Raw genomic sequence first — 14,243 nt, 5'->3', positions numbered from 1 at the left:
GCTAGCAAGCTACGGAGTTTGATGCCAATGTATTTCTCCCCCGCCCTCAGCGAACACTCCCTCACCTCGCTCGCCCACACACTTACTGACGTCACTCACCTGCTGCAACACATTAAAGGGCCACACACACAAATGCTACTCTCATAACAAAGTGTTTAAAAACAAGTCGGACAAATGAAATGCCAAATCCAACCACTTTCATGTGGTATTGGACAGAAAGGACTTTTTTTCTCCTCCATTTGAAAATGCGGACGTTATCAGGACCACTGTCAGATTCCAATCAATGCAAGTCATCAGAATAAGGTAATACACCACCAACTTATATTCTTGTCTTCATGAAAGAAAGGAATCTATATGTGTTAAACATGCTTGTATTATCATTAAACACCATTAACTTGTTAACAAAAATGTCCCTTTCATAAATAAATATAAATTTTAAATATGAATGAGGTAGATCTCCTCGACTTGGTCAATTGAAAAGTAGCTCGCCTGCAGAAAAAGTGTGAGCACCCCTGCACTATAGTATAAGTCGCATTTTTGGGGGAAATTTATTTGATAAAATCCAACACCAAGAAAATACATTTAAAAGGCAATTTAAAATAAATAAAGAATAGTGAACAGCAGGCTGAATAAGTGTACGTTATATGACGCATAAATAACAAACTGAGAACGTGCCTGGTATGCTAACGTAACATATTATGGTAAGAGTCATTCAAATAACTATAACATATAGAACATGCTATACGTTTACCAAACAATCTGTCACTCCTAATCGCTAAATCCGATTACATCTTCTTCCTCGGTGTCGCTTCTAAACAACTCTGCCAACTCCAAAGATAGACAATGCGCCGCTTCCTCTTCTATCAGGACGTTGCTATATTTTACGGTAATGTGTTAATAATTTCACACATAAATCGCTCCAGAGTATAAATTGCGCCCCCGGCCAAACTATGAAAAAAACTGAGATTCATAATCCGAAAAATACGTTAACTATCAATGTTTTATGTTGTGATGCATAATATTTATGTTGGTGTGTTGTACATAATTTTTACCATGGTGTTTTTTTTAATGAGGTGAAGAAACATTCTAAATTAATAGCTACAGAGTAGAGAGAATGAAAAAAGTGTTCCAAGAATCGAGTTGCACGCAAATGGGTAAATAAAAAACATGTTAGATTGTGTCTATATAGATGAACGAAAGTAGTCTTTCACTGTTTGATACTGTATGTGCACTATATTAAAAAGTGAATATTGCCCAATAAAAGAAAGTAAATAAATGTCATTGTTTACACCTCACACACACAATTCACCGAGATGTCGTTGTCATTCCACACTTTTAGCAATAGTTAGAATAGCAAACGTGTACAGTAGTGAAGGAGACAAACAATCACTGGTTCTTATGGTGGCCCGAGATTGACATCATTGTATTTAAAATAATATGACGTGTGTATAATATGTACGTGTCCATACTTCATGTTTTATAAATGGTGACAAAGTTTTGTTGCCGCAGTGTTAATGGTAGTAACTACTGTACATTAAAATCACAGCTTTGTTATTGACAGCTGTTGCCCGTGCCTTTTCCCCGTCTGGATGGCGACAGAGCAGGAAGAAGGCAGCGACATCATAATTCTTGGGTACTCTGGTGGCTTCCTTCGCCACATAGAAACAACAATGCCAGAGTTTTCAGACCTTCCCCAATCTGGATGCTGTTCTCAAAAACGTTCGCTTCAGATTTCCAAAAACGTTGTGGGGAGAAAAAAAATGAAACGGTACATATCTTCACTGTTTCCACCTAAGAACGTTTCTATGGGAACAGGCCCTTAGCGGAGAGGCAAACAACACATTAAAAACACCTCATGTGATGCAGTGCGCCACTCCCAACACAATATTAAACATTGTTAAACTTTTAATCAAAAGTGTGGTGTAACAAATGAGACGCTTTGGTTGCCATGTTTGTTGAATTGTAAAAACTAAGTAATGCGTGTCTAACTTGTTGCCATGACAGCACTGTGCTCCATTGATTAAGCGGAATATCAATTTCATCCCCACCTTCCGCCAACTTATTGCCGTCATAGTGCCGCCTAGTGGGAGACCAACACTTTACCATGAATTGATTAACATGGTTGAAAAACTTATTCGGGTGTTACCATTTTGTGGTCAATTGTATGGAATATGTACTGTATGTGCAATTTACTAATAAAAGTTTCAATCAATCAATCAAAATCGCTGCTTATCTTCACACCTATTGAGATAATTAATCTGTTATTAATTGAAAACATGACATGTCACTCTTTTGTAAGACTGGGCTGTTGATGAGAAAATTTGAGTTTTTAATTTTAAGCTGGAAGTGCTGTTAAAAGCTTTGGATCAATGCAATCAAATTTTGTGGCGAGCGTCATTAAGCGAAAACAATTGATGTCCTTGCTGCTGTGTATTAGCAGCACGCTGCTTTTGTTAAAACTTGGTAGGAATATTCTGGAACAAGTGGATAATTAAGTGAGTTTTGGTTTGCAAGGCTCACCGCCCGAGACTGTTTTGCATGTGGGCTTTGTTGTTTTTTGGTTTGATGAATTTAATGAGCAGCCGTTGAGGCCCGAGGTGTACTGCTTTGCATAGCCTCTGACAGAGTTGCTGCCTCATAGCTAAGATGCATTTTTTTATGGCCGACTTCATCATCACGCGCAAAAACAAATTGAGAGTCACGCCCTGTCAGACGTAATTATAACTAAGCCCCTCAAGTGTTTTTGTTTTGTTTTCAAGGATGACATTTTCATTTATGGATTCAGATAAGGCTGACATTAACCCAAATCTGGTTTTACATTACGGTTCCCTCTCACACACTTTCTACCTTTTTTATTCTTCCAACAAGACGGATGTACAGGTAGCCACACAATCAAATTGTGCCTTCTTGTCACCTTTGGAATGGAATGAAATTGTAGAGGGCCTATGGGGTTTGAACAAGGTTGGATTTTAGTGTCAGAGAGTGGTCTTGGTCATACGTGAAGTAGTGACGCCCAACATTTGTGATCAAAAAGTGAATGCGTCAACCTGCAAACCGCCTGCTTCTGAGAAAGATCGATGTTTTCAGTGGTATTTTTTACAGAATTTCCTTTGGGATCAATAAACGATAAGAGCTACAATACTGTGAAACCTCAGAGTTCAAACACAATCTATTCCAGGACATTGATTCGCTTCTCATGTGTGTTGATTTGCCATTGGACACAGGTGTCAAACTCAAACTCATCATTTTGAGAGGCCCACCATATAATTTTTGCGTCCCTGCCACATCATTTTATGTAGCCCGCAAAAGGCTGGAATTTCTGTAGTAAGTAATGTTTCTGGCTAAATGTATTTGTTCTTTAAATTTTGGTAGATAAAAAATGACTGCGTGCAGTTGCATTTTTTCTAAGCGTAAATATTGTCTGATCAGCCAACACGATAATCCAAACATTTTGGGGTTATAGAAAAGTATTACTTAAATATCTCCTTGACATCTTGACTTACAACTTCAAAGAAAATGATCCATCAATCTGTGACTAAAAAATATAATTAAACACAATTGCCTATGCACATCGTGTAACCAGGCTATTAAGTATTTTTATGTATGTATAGTCACGGTTGCAAACAGCCCTCTGAGGGGAGCCATAATTGCAGTGTGGCCCTCAATAAAAACAACTTTGACACCTATTGTCATAGGAAGTAATGACAATAGAAATACAGTTCTACCTTGGTTTGCGTACAACCCACATTTAATTTGATCCAGTTATTGATGCAAATTTCTACGGAAATTTTGCCCTGGTTTTCATAAACCGTCTCAGTTATCTTACGGCAAAACATTGCTTGTAACAAACGATTCCGTTTACTTGCGTATAATTTGCGGATTCGGGTGCTCAAACCATGAATTGTTGACTTAAACGCTGCGATCTGAGTTTGACTGCAAAATGATCCACCATGAGATCAAAGGAATCTACGAGTGCCAGCGTTTTGATGAAGATGGTGAGAAACACTATTGAATTCAAGAAAGACCTCATAGCAATGTGCGGATCTACAGTAAAAGGGTACCACATTTGCAGGGTGAAACTATAACCACAACCACATTTTCATGGTCTGTGTAGTTTTTAACAGTATTATTTGCTCAGAGTAGAAGTACGCACTGAATGTTTACCTAAATCTGAGGTGTGAAACCTTAGGGTCTTTTGACATAAAATCCCTCTTTTTTTAAGAACTTTCGATTTTGGTTCATTTTTGTGGCACCAGTCGACCAAAGCGAAGGGAAGAAAAACCACATTTCCCATGAAGACCAGCGCATATAGCATCAAACTGACACAGTAATACTACAATGATTCAGTTTGACTGATCTTTCCATAGTTGGAACCTACATATTTTACTCAAACTTTATATTTGCGGTTAACCGTCATCGCATTGTTTTTTCTTTATACAATACTTTAGTTTGTTGCTTGACTGGTCAGTGTGGAACTGTGAACTGTTAAGCTGGTGGGTATTTATTTCTACCACACAAATTTCCAATAGCTATCATTAGCATTTCCATTTTGATTTCAGCATCAAAAGTCACTACTATGAATTGATTTAAATGGACCCTGACTTACACAAGTTAAAAAATGTATTCGGGTGTTACAATTTAGTGGTCAATTGTATGGAATATGTACTGTACTGTGCAATCTACTAATACAAGTTTCAATCAATCAGTCAACTTACTCGTGTAGCAGGAACACATCTAAGGCAGCATCGGCCAAAAATCCCTTCTCGTCTTTGAGCTCACGCCAGCGAGTGAAAGCCGAGTTGATGTTCATTCTTGTCTCTTCAGGCAAAACTTTTTGTTTCTTTGGTTGTTTTGCAGCTTCTGCCATGATAGCAGTAATTGCACACAGACGTTCGCATCGACTTCCATTTTTTAGCGAAAGGACAATGGGTGGGTGAAGTATGCCGTAAAGCAAGCACATTTTTAGTTTTTTGTGTGGCAGGATTCCTGCCACCTTCCTCAAAGTTATTTATGCCAGTAAGAGTGATACAGAACCCCTCAGGCCATGACAGATGTGGCATTAGTTGTAAGTCCATGTATCATTCCAGAAGTTATAAGAATATTTAATGAAGGTTGAAAAGTTACTTATGCTTATTAAAGAACATTTATATGCTAATCAGGCTCAATCCATGGCGACTTGAGGCAAATGTTTTTGCTGCCTCACACAGCAGGGCAAGGACAAGGACACTTGGCAGGTATTTCTGCAGCCAGAAGCACAATCTGTTTGACCTTTTGTCATTTCAAACTCTCTTCAATGGCATACAGAGTGTGTCATTCAAGACAAATGTATGTGACTTTTGAACTCCCGAAAAAGAATGTAATTAGTGGTGAATCTTATGAAACAAATGCCTAATTAGTTCCCACAACTTTCATTCTGAAAAGCTGACACGCGAATATTATAGAAATTGGTTCAATGCTGCATTATTCAGGGGACTCCTACTGAGCAGCACTGTGAAGTTGTATTATTAAAGAAAGATTCATTGATCTTGTACTTTTTCTCTCTGCGTGTGTGCATGTATGTGTGTGCGTGTGTGTTTCTCTCCCCCTCCTCTCTTGTTTTGGCATGAAGGTCAGCAGATCGTGAGATCGGATAACCAGTTCAAGGTGATGTGTGTGGCCTCGCATCCCAGCAATCCGGAGGTGTTCCTGTGCGGAGGTTACAGTTCAGTGGTCAAGGCGTGGGACTCTCGTAGCTGCAAGGTCAAACATATTAACCTCCTTATACTACATCTATCATCTTTATTGAGTCGGCTTCACATGCTGTGCTTTGACCCTTATTAAATCGAAAGCATCCAGTGTAGTCACACACACACGCACACTCTTAAACAAAAAAGTGTACGCTCGGAAGACCAACGTGACCCGAATTATACCTCACTAAATTAATGCATAAATGGCACTAAAAAGTGCAGGTTATCTCACTAACTGTGAAACGCGAAGCTCATTGACTCATAAATTGTTTTAGTGAAGCATGCAACGTAATAATACTATTAAAGCTGTAATGGGCTCTTTTATATGATAATCCTATTCACTCTTTCAGAATCTGAATGCACACAGATAATTTTGTCTAAAAGCCTATTGAATGATTTTGAATGACAGGCTTTCAGCATTAGGTCCAGGAATTGCTTCTGCCAGTAGGTCTCTATTAGTCTATTGAAAATTGCAGAAAGAGCTTGTGGGTGATTTGATTGACTGCGGCATCAAATGGTCCTACCTGTGGCGTTTTGGCATGTTGTTGTCATGCATCTCACAAATATGTGTGCCACCTTTTCTAGAATACATTGAAGCGCGGTCTAGACAACATAACCTCTTTTTAGTATGCCAGAAGTGTGTTTAGGGAGGTGCTGCGGTGTTGTGATGTTGCATCTGGAATGGTCCAAAGGGAAGAGAATGTATATTGTAAGCGTTTTTTTTCCCCATACAGAAAATATAATATATCTTATATATATAAAAAAAAATTAAAGCAACTAATTAATTTAATTTGTTTTAATCAGCCCCTTAGTCATCCACCACTTATAGGAGATATGATAATATATATTATATATTTAAAAAAAAAACATTAAAACAACTAATTAATTTAATTTGTTTTAATCAGCCCATTTGTCATCCACCAGTTATAGCAATATTAATGTAATTGCTGAATTGACTCCATGTTTAATATTATTGTTTATGTATTTCTGCACACAGACGGAATATTCTCTCCCCCAGTTATTTCTTTGCAGCATGATCGCCTCCTTTCTCACCACTGTTTGTGCGTAACTGTGCCAGTTGGCATTAACTTTCCAAATATGCTAGAAATAGACGCAAATTGTCGGCTGCAGGACAGTTTCAGTATTGACAAATCACTTTGGGAGTGCAAGATTATATTTGCATCTCCTAGACCAAGTATTGTGGGCGTTCTAATCTGCATTACAGTATTCAGCATGTACAATTGAAACTGAAAAAACTGAATGTCGTGCAAAAGTCCATTCATGTCAGTACCTTCAAATATGAAACTTTTACTGGACATACAATTCTTACATGTCAAGTGGGATACGTCAAGCCATTATTTGTTATAATTTTAATGATCATGACTGATGGCTTACATTTGAAAATCCCAATGTTTCGGAGATTTTAAATTCAAGGTTTTCATAAACTGTAAGCCATAATCATTAACATTACATCAAATGAAGACTTAAAATATCTGAAGTTTCATGTTATGAGCTTATGTCATATATTTGTTGCACCTTTTAATCTAATCACTGGAATAAAAAAAACTTTATTCAAATGTTTTGAGTTTCACCTGTTCATTGGACAGATTTCACGCTGTATTTTGCTCATTTAAAAGAGAACTTCTGTTTTTTTTTTGGAATGCTGCCTATTGTTCACAAACACTATGAAAGACATGAGGACAGATGGATTGTTTGTTAATGCATTGTAAATATTAAATAAATACAATCAAAAGTCCACTTACAATGAAGCCTACGGGAGCCGTTCAATTGTGCCTTTAGAGTCCTTAAAAAACCATCCAAACACTTCTCTCACGATTGTGTTGGATCCACTATGGATTGGACTTTCACAGTATCATGTTGGACCCGCTCGACGTCCATTGCTTTCGGTTCCCCTAGAGGGGAGGGTGGGGGGGAGAGTTGCCCTCATGTGCGGTCCTCTCCAGGGTTTCTCATGGTCATCATTGTCACCGACGTCCCACTGGGTGTGAGTTTTCCTTGCCCTTGTGTGGGCTCTGCCGAGATGTCGTTGTGGTTTGTGCAACCCTTTGAGACACTAGTGATTTAGGCCAATATAAATAATCATTGATTGATTGATTGATTGATTGATTGATTCCATTAGGGCTTTATATACATGATGTAAGTATATATGTAATGTAGTAACGGCCACATTTATAATAACATTTAATGTTTACGTATTTTAATAATTTTAAACATACGGTGCATTAATTAAAAAAGCGCATCAAAACAGTTGCTTTTTTTTCATCACTAATTTCTGCTCACTGCAGACTTTATGAAAGCCAACAAACATAATAAAACATCACTTACTGTATAAAGTCTTCTGTCATTTGGATGCCGACTGCTAGTATGTTCATATATTCCCATTTAGAGGAAAAATGTCTCATAATCTTTGCAAAGAAACGGCATGGGGGAGCGGGGAAAAGCAAGTGCTTTTCTTGTCATCCTCACTAGTTCCAGGTCCTGAACGGCTATCAAAGTGTCCCAACTTGTCGGATTATATATTCAACCATCTACTTTTCAGGTGAGACGCATGATTTATGATCTGCAATAAACGTACAGGAAACAGGGAAACGAGGAAGCAGCTGATCAGTTGGCACACAGGAGGTGATCACGGCGCTGCTACAAATAGTTTGTCTGCGTTATCACATGTATTAATAATATCACTAATACTGGGTTAATATTCAACTCACTACGTGTAAATGGAGTATTGTTGGCGCTTTTTGAATGGTAATTTTATGGGCAGAATAGTAGAGCTCCCATTGGCTCCACTGTAAGCTGATTTTATTAACGTTTATTTAACATTTAGAATGCAAAAAAAAAATCCATCCGTCGTCATGTCTTTCGTAATAATTGTGAACGATTGGCAAAATGAATAAAAAAAGGGCAGAGTGCAGTTCTCCTTTAAGAGACACAATCCTCTGCGCACAAGCTTAGATCAGCTTTGCATTTGCTATCAAGTTTGCACGTGTTTTAATACATGCACACCATTAGTAGATCAGGCCCTTAGTCTAAAGTCAGGTATTACGATTGCTATATAGTGGTACCTCCGTTTTCACACGCACTACATCAGTCGATTACGAGAGCTAAGTAACCCACCTTAGAGCCCAACATAATTGCTTGCAGTAATAGTCCAATCAAAGTAAAAGAGAGCCTTAGAGTCTGTAATTCCAGAGTATCACTAAACACACCACATCACATTCTAACCAACAAGAATATGTTAAATGTTGATTTATCCATTTAATCTGTAATACATTTTTTAATGTTTTCCGCATGTAAAACTACAATTATTCTGTATAAAAAAGTGTTGGGTGTTAACATGTTTGGGAGTCTGGAAAGGAGTATGGTTTTAAATACACTATTTGGACAGTACTTCCTCATACAGTGTGATGCTTGTTTTGTTATTAATAAGTAACAACAGAGTTCACCATACGCTTGTTAGAGATAAGTAACTTACTTTTTCGAGTGGACGACACACCATGCGATTATTGAGATATACAGGAGGTCAAAAATATTTTATTTTAGTCTCGCCCATTCTTCTGATATGTCTGCAAAAGTCACAAATAAAAATTAAAGCAATGATTATTTTCGGTTTCAGTTATGTTAACCGCTTACTGTATTTATGCGTCTGTCAGCCAGTTTAAAGTGGCGTCAACTTAAACGGGTTGTGCTGTACTGAACGACATTGTACTACATTCCATATACTGTATAATTTTTTCCCAGGTAGTGAAAGCATACAAAGCGGGGATCCAGCAGACATTAGACATTCTCTTCCTTAGAGGTGGTTTGGACCTTATCACAAGCTCAGACTGTGTCAGCAGAGACTCTGCAGACCGCACCCTCATCGCCTGGGACTTCCAGACCACAGCCAAGATCTCCAACCAGATCTACCATGTAAGTTTTGGTAACCGCTGTATAAACAAGATGTTGTGATATGTATGTATCAATAAAATAGCTGCTAAACACAACCATGCAACTTAATTCTCTGTCAGGGGTTTTAAATTTTGTCTAAATATAGTGATAAAAGTACTAATTTATTTACCTTCCGGATACCAGGAGAGGTACACCTGCCCCAGCCTGGCTCTTCACCCGCAGGAGGACTCATTTGTGGCCCAGACCAATGGCAACTATATTGGAGTTTTTTCCTCCCAGCGGCCCTATAGAATGAACAAGAGACGCCGCTACGAAGGACACAAGGTCAGAAACGACTTTGCCCCCAGGAGAGCGGGGGGTTGGGGGGGGGGATGCATGAGTGTCACACATGCACGATCAATAGCGAAATAGAAGTGTTGTCGGATGTACAGTACGAACACATAATTAAAAGTAGGCAAGGAAGTGTCAAACACAACATGTAAATTCGAGGCCTGCAATGTTTTGTTTTTTTTCTAACACCCTCTGCCAACATAAATGTGTTATACTTCTTCAGAGTGGGGGGTTAATGGAATTCTCGTTCAATTTGACATTACATTGCACACTAACCAGCCTCAACAATATTTACACATGTACTTTAAATCGTACGATCAAGTGATAAATTGGATAAGCTAATTAGTTGTTTTTTTCTTACGGATTCAATCTCATTCAAAGGACAACATTTGAGTCAATTGAGCTTATAATTGGAATTTTTTTGTTTCTGTTGATATGGAACTGTTCTCCAATCTGCAAAACTCCTAAAATCGCATTTTGGATCCCTTCCAACTTAGTTAAAGGATGAAGATAATACAGTTGGAAAGTTTACTTGTAAAAATACGGTGGTGGAACTGGTCAACCCTAAAAATTTGAAGGTTGATGTGATTTTTAAACCACGTACGACCTAGTGAAAAGTTAGTTCAAAAGAAACAATCCTAAAACCCAAGCACCCAGTTCGGATACTTCCCAATGTTTCAGAAGGATGTGGGTAGTACAGTTAAAAGCTAATTCTGACAAATCCGGGGATAGAAAATAAATTAATCATTTAACAACCTTATTTTAAACAGAACCATTCATGGATGAACCAAAGCAGTTTTTATACTTCCCCATATTGTAGAAGAATACAGATGATACTGTTGGAAAGCAAACCCTTAAACATGTTGGTGGATAACTGCAATTTAGGAATGTAATGGTATCAAAATCTCACGGTACGATATTATCACAGTATTAAGGCCATGGTATGATATTATTGAGGTATATGTTAAAAAAACGACTTAATAATGCCATAGTGTGCAAAATGCAGTGGCAGGAATGTTTAGGATAAACACACTGTAATTGAACACAAATAAAATGTTAAAATGTTTTAATCATATTTATTACTACAGATATGTGTCTTTAGGCACCTCTTGATTCGATTACGATTCAGGAGCTTTGACTCGATTCAAAATCAATCATTGATGCATCTTTAATTTATGTCTATTGATGCAGTTTTACATTTATTTTTGTTTCACTAAATAAGCGTTTATCACTTGCAACTTAAAACCACCCCCAATTTGTTTGGAATAAGAAACAGTTAAATTAATTCCCACATTTACTAAACTATTAAAATGTTTGCAAAACTGGACCATAAGTGCCCTAAAATAAAGGAGCTGGTTGGATCTCTCGGTGAGGTGGCTCGCTGCAGTCAGACAAATTTTAGGACTGTCTGCTTTATTTCATTTACAATAAGTAAATCGATTATCGTTTGACGTTTACTAATCGATTTCATAATCGTCCATGTCCGAATTTCGATGCATCTAAAATCGATTATTTCCCCCACCTCTAGATGGCATTGTTGATAACCTCAGCCCTAGAAATGTGGAACTTAAATTAAACGTTCCATTCAAAAGTTACTGTACAGTATCATAAAGAAGGACCCAGGGAGCCTGAAAACACCTAAAATCCTGATGTGCATACTTCCTTAAGTGATAGAAGGATGTATTTGGTTCCATTAGAAAGTTTAAATCTTGAAATTAAGGTATTAAAAACTTAATTCCATCCACGTACGCATTGTGGTCCGTTCTGTTTGTTACTTATCAATGTTTCAGAAGGATTTTGGTGAAGCAGTGACTCATAAACTGTCAGAAAAATCACGAGAAAACGAGTTAATTACGGCACTGCTCTTCTTTTAATTGGTTATTAACCTTTTTTTAACACTGCTACTATTTATAAACTATTTATATCTGTTATGTGTGTTTGATTGCGGTAATGGCATGTCTATGCTGATTGTTGGAATTATGTGTGGCTAAGCATTTGACAATTTCGTTGTAATTTAAATGCAATGACAATAAAAGTATTCCATTCTATTCTATCATTAGAAATTGGAAATATTTCTCCTGGAATTTAGCGTGAAGTTAATTTGATTAATTTGTAATGTTCCTTTCAAAAAGTATTTTAAACATAGCATGGCAGCCCTCAAACACTAAAAATTCTGGTTTGGTTACTCCCTAACATCATAGAAAGATGTACATGGTATCGGAAAGTTAACCCCTATTTTGTTTCTGATAGTATGTAATGCGAGGACATTTGAAACAAATGAGTAACCAGACTACGATACAGAGGAGTTACCATTCAATTTTTTATCGAGCTTAAATCATTCCTGCTTTTATTGATCGTGACTTCAGAGATATTAAACAAAGTTACATGGGAAGTACAACATGGCACGGTAGATAAATAAATAAATAAATGGGTTGTACTTGTATAGCGCGTTTCTACCTTCAAGGTACTAATAATTCAAAATAAGTATTTTCTTTTATTTAATCAAAAACTAGTAGTTTGAAATGCACTGCATCTTACTTTTGGCAAAATTACAATTTGTATAGCGTTGTTCTTTTTAGACAAGATATAAATTGTACTTTGTATGGAATAGTTTTCCAAAAAATTAATTAAGAGCTTCCTTTCGGAAGCAATACTTCTGCTTGAATTGAATACTTTTGTTAAAATTTTTTAGCTTTGCACTATGAATGCATATAAATAATCTCCAACATTGAGATCAATAAAGTGCAAACTTCAATCTTCTGTCTTAAATAACATACTTCTGTAAAAAATCTGTAGTATTATACCGTGTATCCAAATAAAAAATGAAGTAAAACATTGTGAGGACTACAGTTATCTTGTTGGTGTGCAGAGCAACTGCTTTAGTGATCGCTCTACGCATTGTGCTTCTTTCTCATCAAATATGGCATCACTATACATACCTGGTGTAAATGATTCCACCATAGTAAGGTGATTTTTAGCCCATAGTTGTTGCGTCTTGTTTGCCTCGTAAAAAATTGTATTTCCCGCACTCGCCTGGAGTCTTCGGTTTCGGATGCTGGAACAAGTTTGTTGTGCTGATGCCTTTTTTAAACAACCTTTGCATGGTGCAGTCACTTGTTCCACGCTTTTTGCAGCAAAACCAAAGTACTGACAACACTTTTTTTCTGTGGAACGTCTCTGTCTTGTTTGCGTAGAATTAGTCTTGTTTTGCTATGTCGGTCAGTAAGGGAGTACGGGGAAGGCGTAAACTCCGTGACCTATTTAGGGGCACAAAGTAGGCCGCAGCAAAATGTATTATTTTATTTTTAAATCATCTGCAACAAATAACTTGAGAATATCGATAACATTGATATATGGCCAAGGCTTATGACACGGCCATGGCAGAACAGATAGGGAATCATCATCCTCTTTTTTTCATTCAATCAAAACACCCAAAATTTGTGTTGTCAAAGAATGCAGGAGGTACTGTTTGGAGCACTGCTAAGAAATATAATTTTGTACAGTTTACATGTGGACAAAGTCATCATACACAACCTAAATGTGCTTTTTCTTAGGTGGAAGGATATGCAGTGCAGTGTGAATTTTCTCAGGATGGAACAATTTTAGCATCCGGCAGCTCCACGGGCTTGGCCCACTTCTACGACTACCATAATGCCCGCCCACTTACTGCTTTCCAAGCCCACAGCCAACCGTGCCTGTGCGTTTCTCAGCATTGTGTCCTGCCGGCAACCGCGGCTACTTGCGACTGGGGTGGAGCGATCAAGGTCTGGCACTGAGGTACTGAATGGAAAATTTTAAATGATAGGTTGGTGAAGAGACATTGTGGAATTGTATCATTGGAGTACACAAACACTGTTAGCACTCCTCCAAATAATCATTTAAAATAAACTATTATTTGTATTTTGATGTGTTTATGTTTTAGCCAGCTCTTATATGACTTTTCCCTCACTACTGAAAACAAGAGCTCGAGAGACAACACTGGAATGATGCGTTCAAATCTGCCAGCTCTTGTCAGCACTTTGTCCCAAATCCCACAAGTCAACAAAAAGCAATGACATGCTTGTGATCCCTTTTCACTCCTGAAGCCTTTGAAACACAGTACATGTCACTCCTACACATACGGAATTCTAGTTTTTGCCCCCTTATTCAAGTAAGAAAAAATGTTAACTGTATTATTTATTGCCCTTGGCTTTCGGGCTAGGTATTGGCAAGGGACTTTACGGTACTGTATGCATAATAATGCAATACGATACGGTATCGCGATATTGTGATGCATGT

General features: G+C 37.5%; 1 protein-coding gene across 2 annotated transcripts in view; it reads left to right on the top strand.

The window, feature by feature from the left end:
- Nucleotides 1-13,865, top strand: part of wdr25 (WD repeat domain 25) — a 53,401-nt gene extending 39,536 nt beyond the window's left edge. For both annotated transcript variants that reach the window (XM_061895944.1, XM_061895943.1), the window contains exons 4-7: nucleotides 5,609-5,739; nucleotides 9,486-9,656; nucleotides 9,819-9,959; nucleotides 13,520-13,865. In XM_061895944.1, coding sequence (XP_061751928.1) covers nucleotides 5,609-5,739; nucleotides 9,486-9,656; nucleotides 9,819-9,959; nucleotides 13,520-13,741 — 665 coding nt within the window. In that variant the 3' untranslated portion in view covers nucleotides 13,742-13,865. The remainder of the gene's footprint in view (nucleotides 1-5,608; nucleotides 5,740-9,485; nucleotides 9,657-9,818; nucleotides 9,960-13,519) is intronic.
- Nucleotides 13,866-14,243: the final 378 nt, after the last annotated feature.

The sequence above is a fragment of the Nerophis ophidion genome, linkage group LG03 (genome assembly GCF_033978795.1).
Source record: "Nerophis ophidion isolate RoL-2023_Sa linkage group LG03, RoL_Noph_v1.0, whole genome shotgun sequence".
In the NCBI taxonomy this organism is placed as follows: Eukaryota; Metazoa; Chordata; class Actinopteri; order Syngnathiformes; family Syngnathidae; genus Nerophis; species Nerophis ophidion.
Note: the sequence above shows the minus strand (reverse complement) of the source record. Positions and strands in the feature narration are given on the sequence as shown.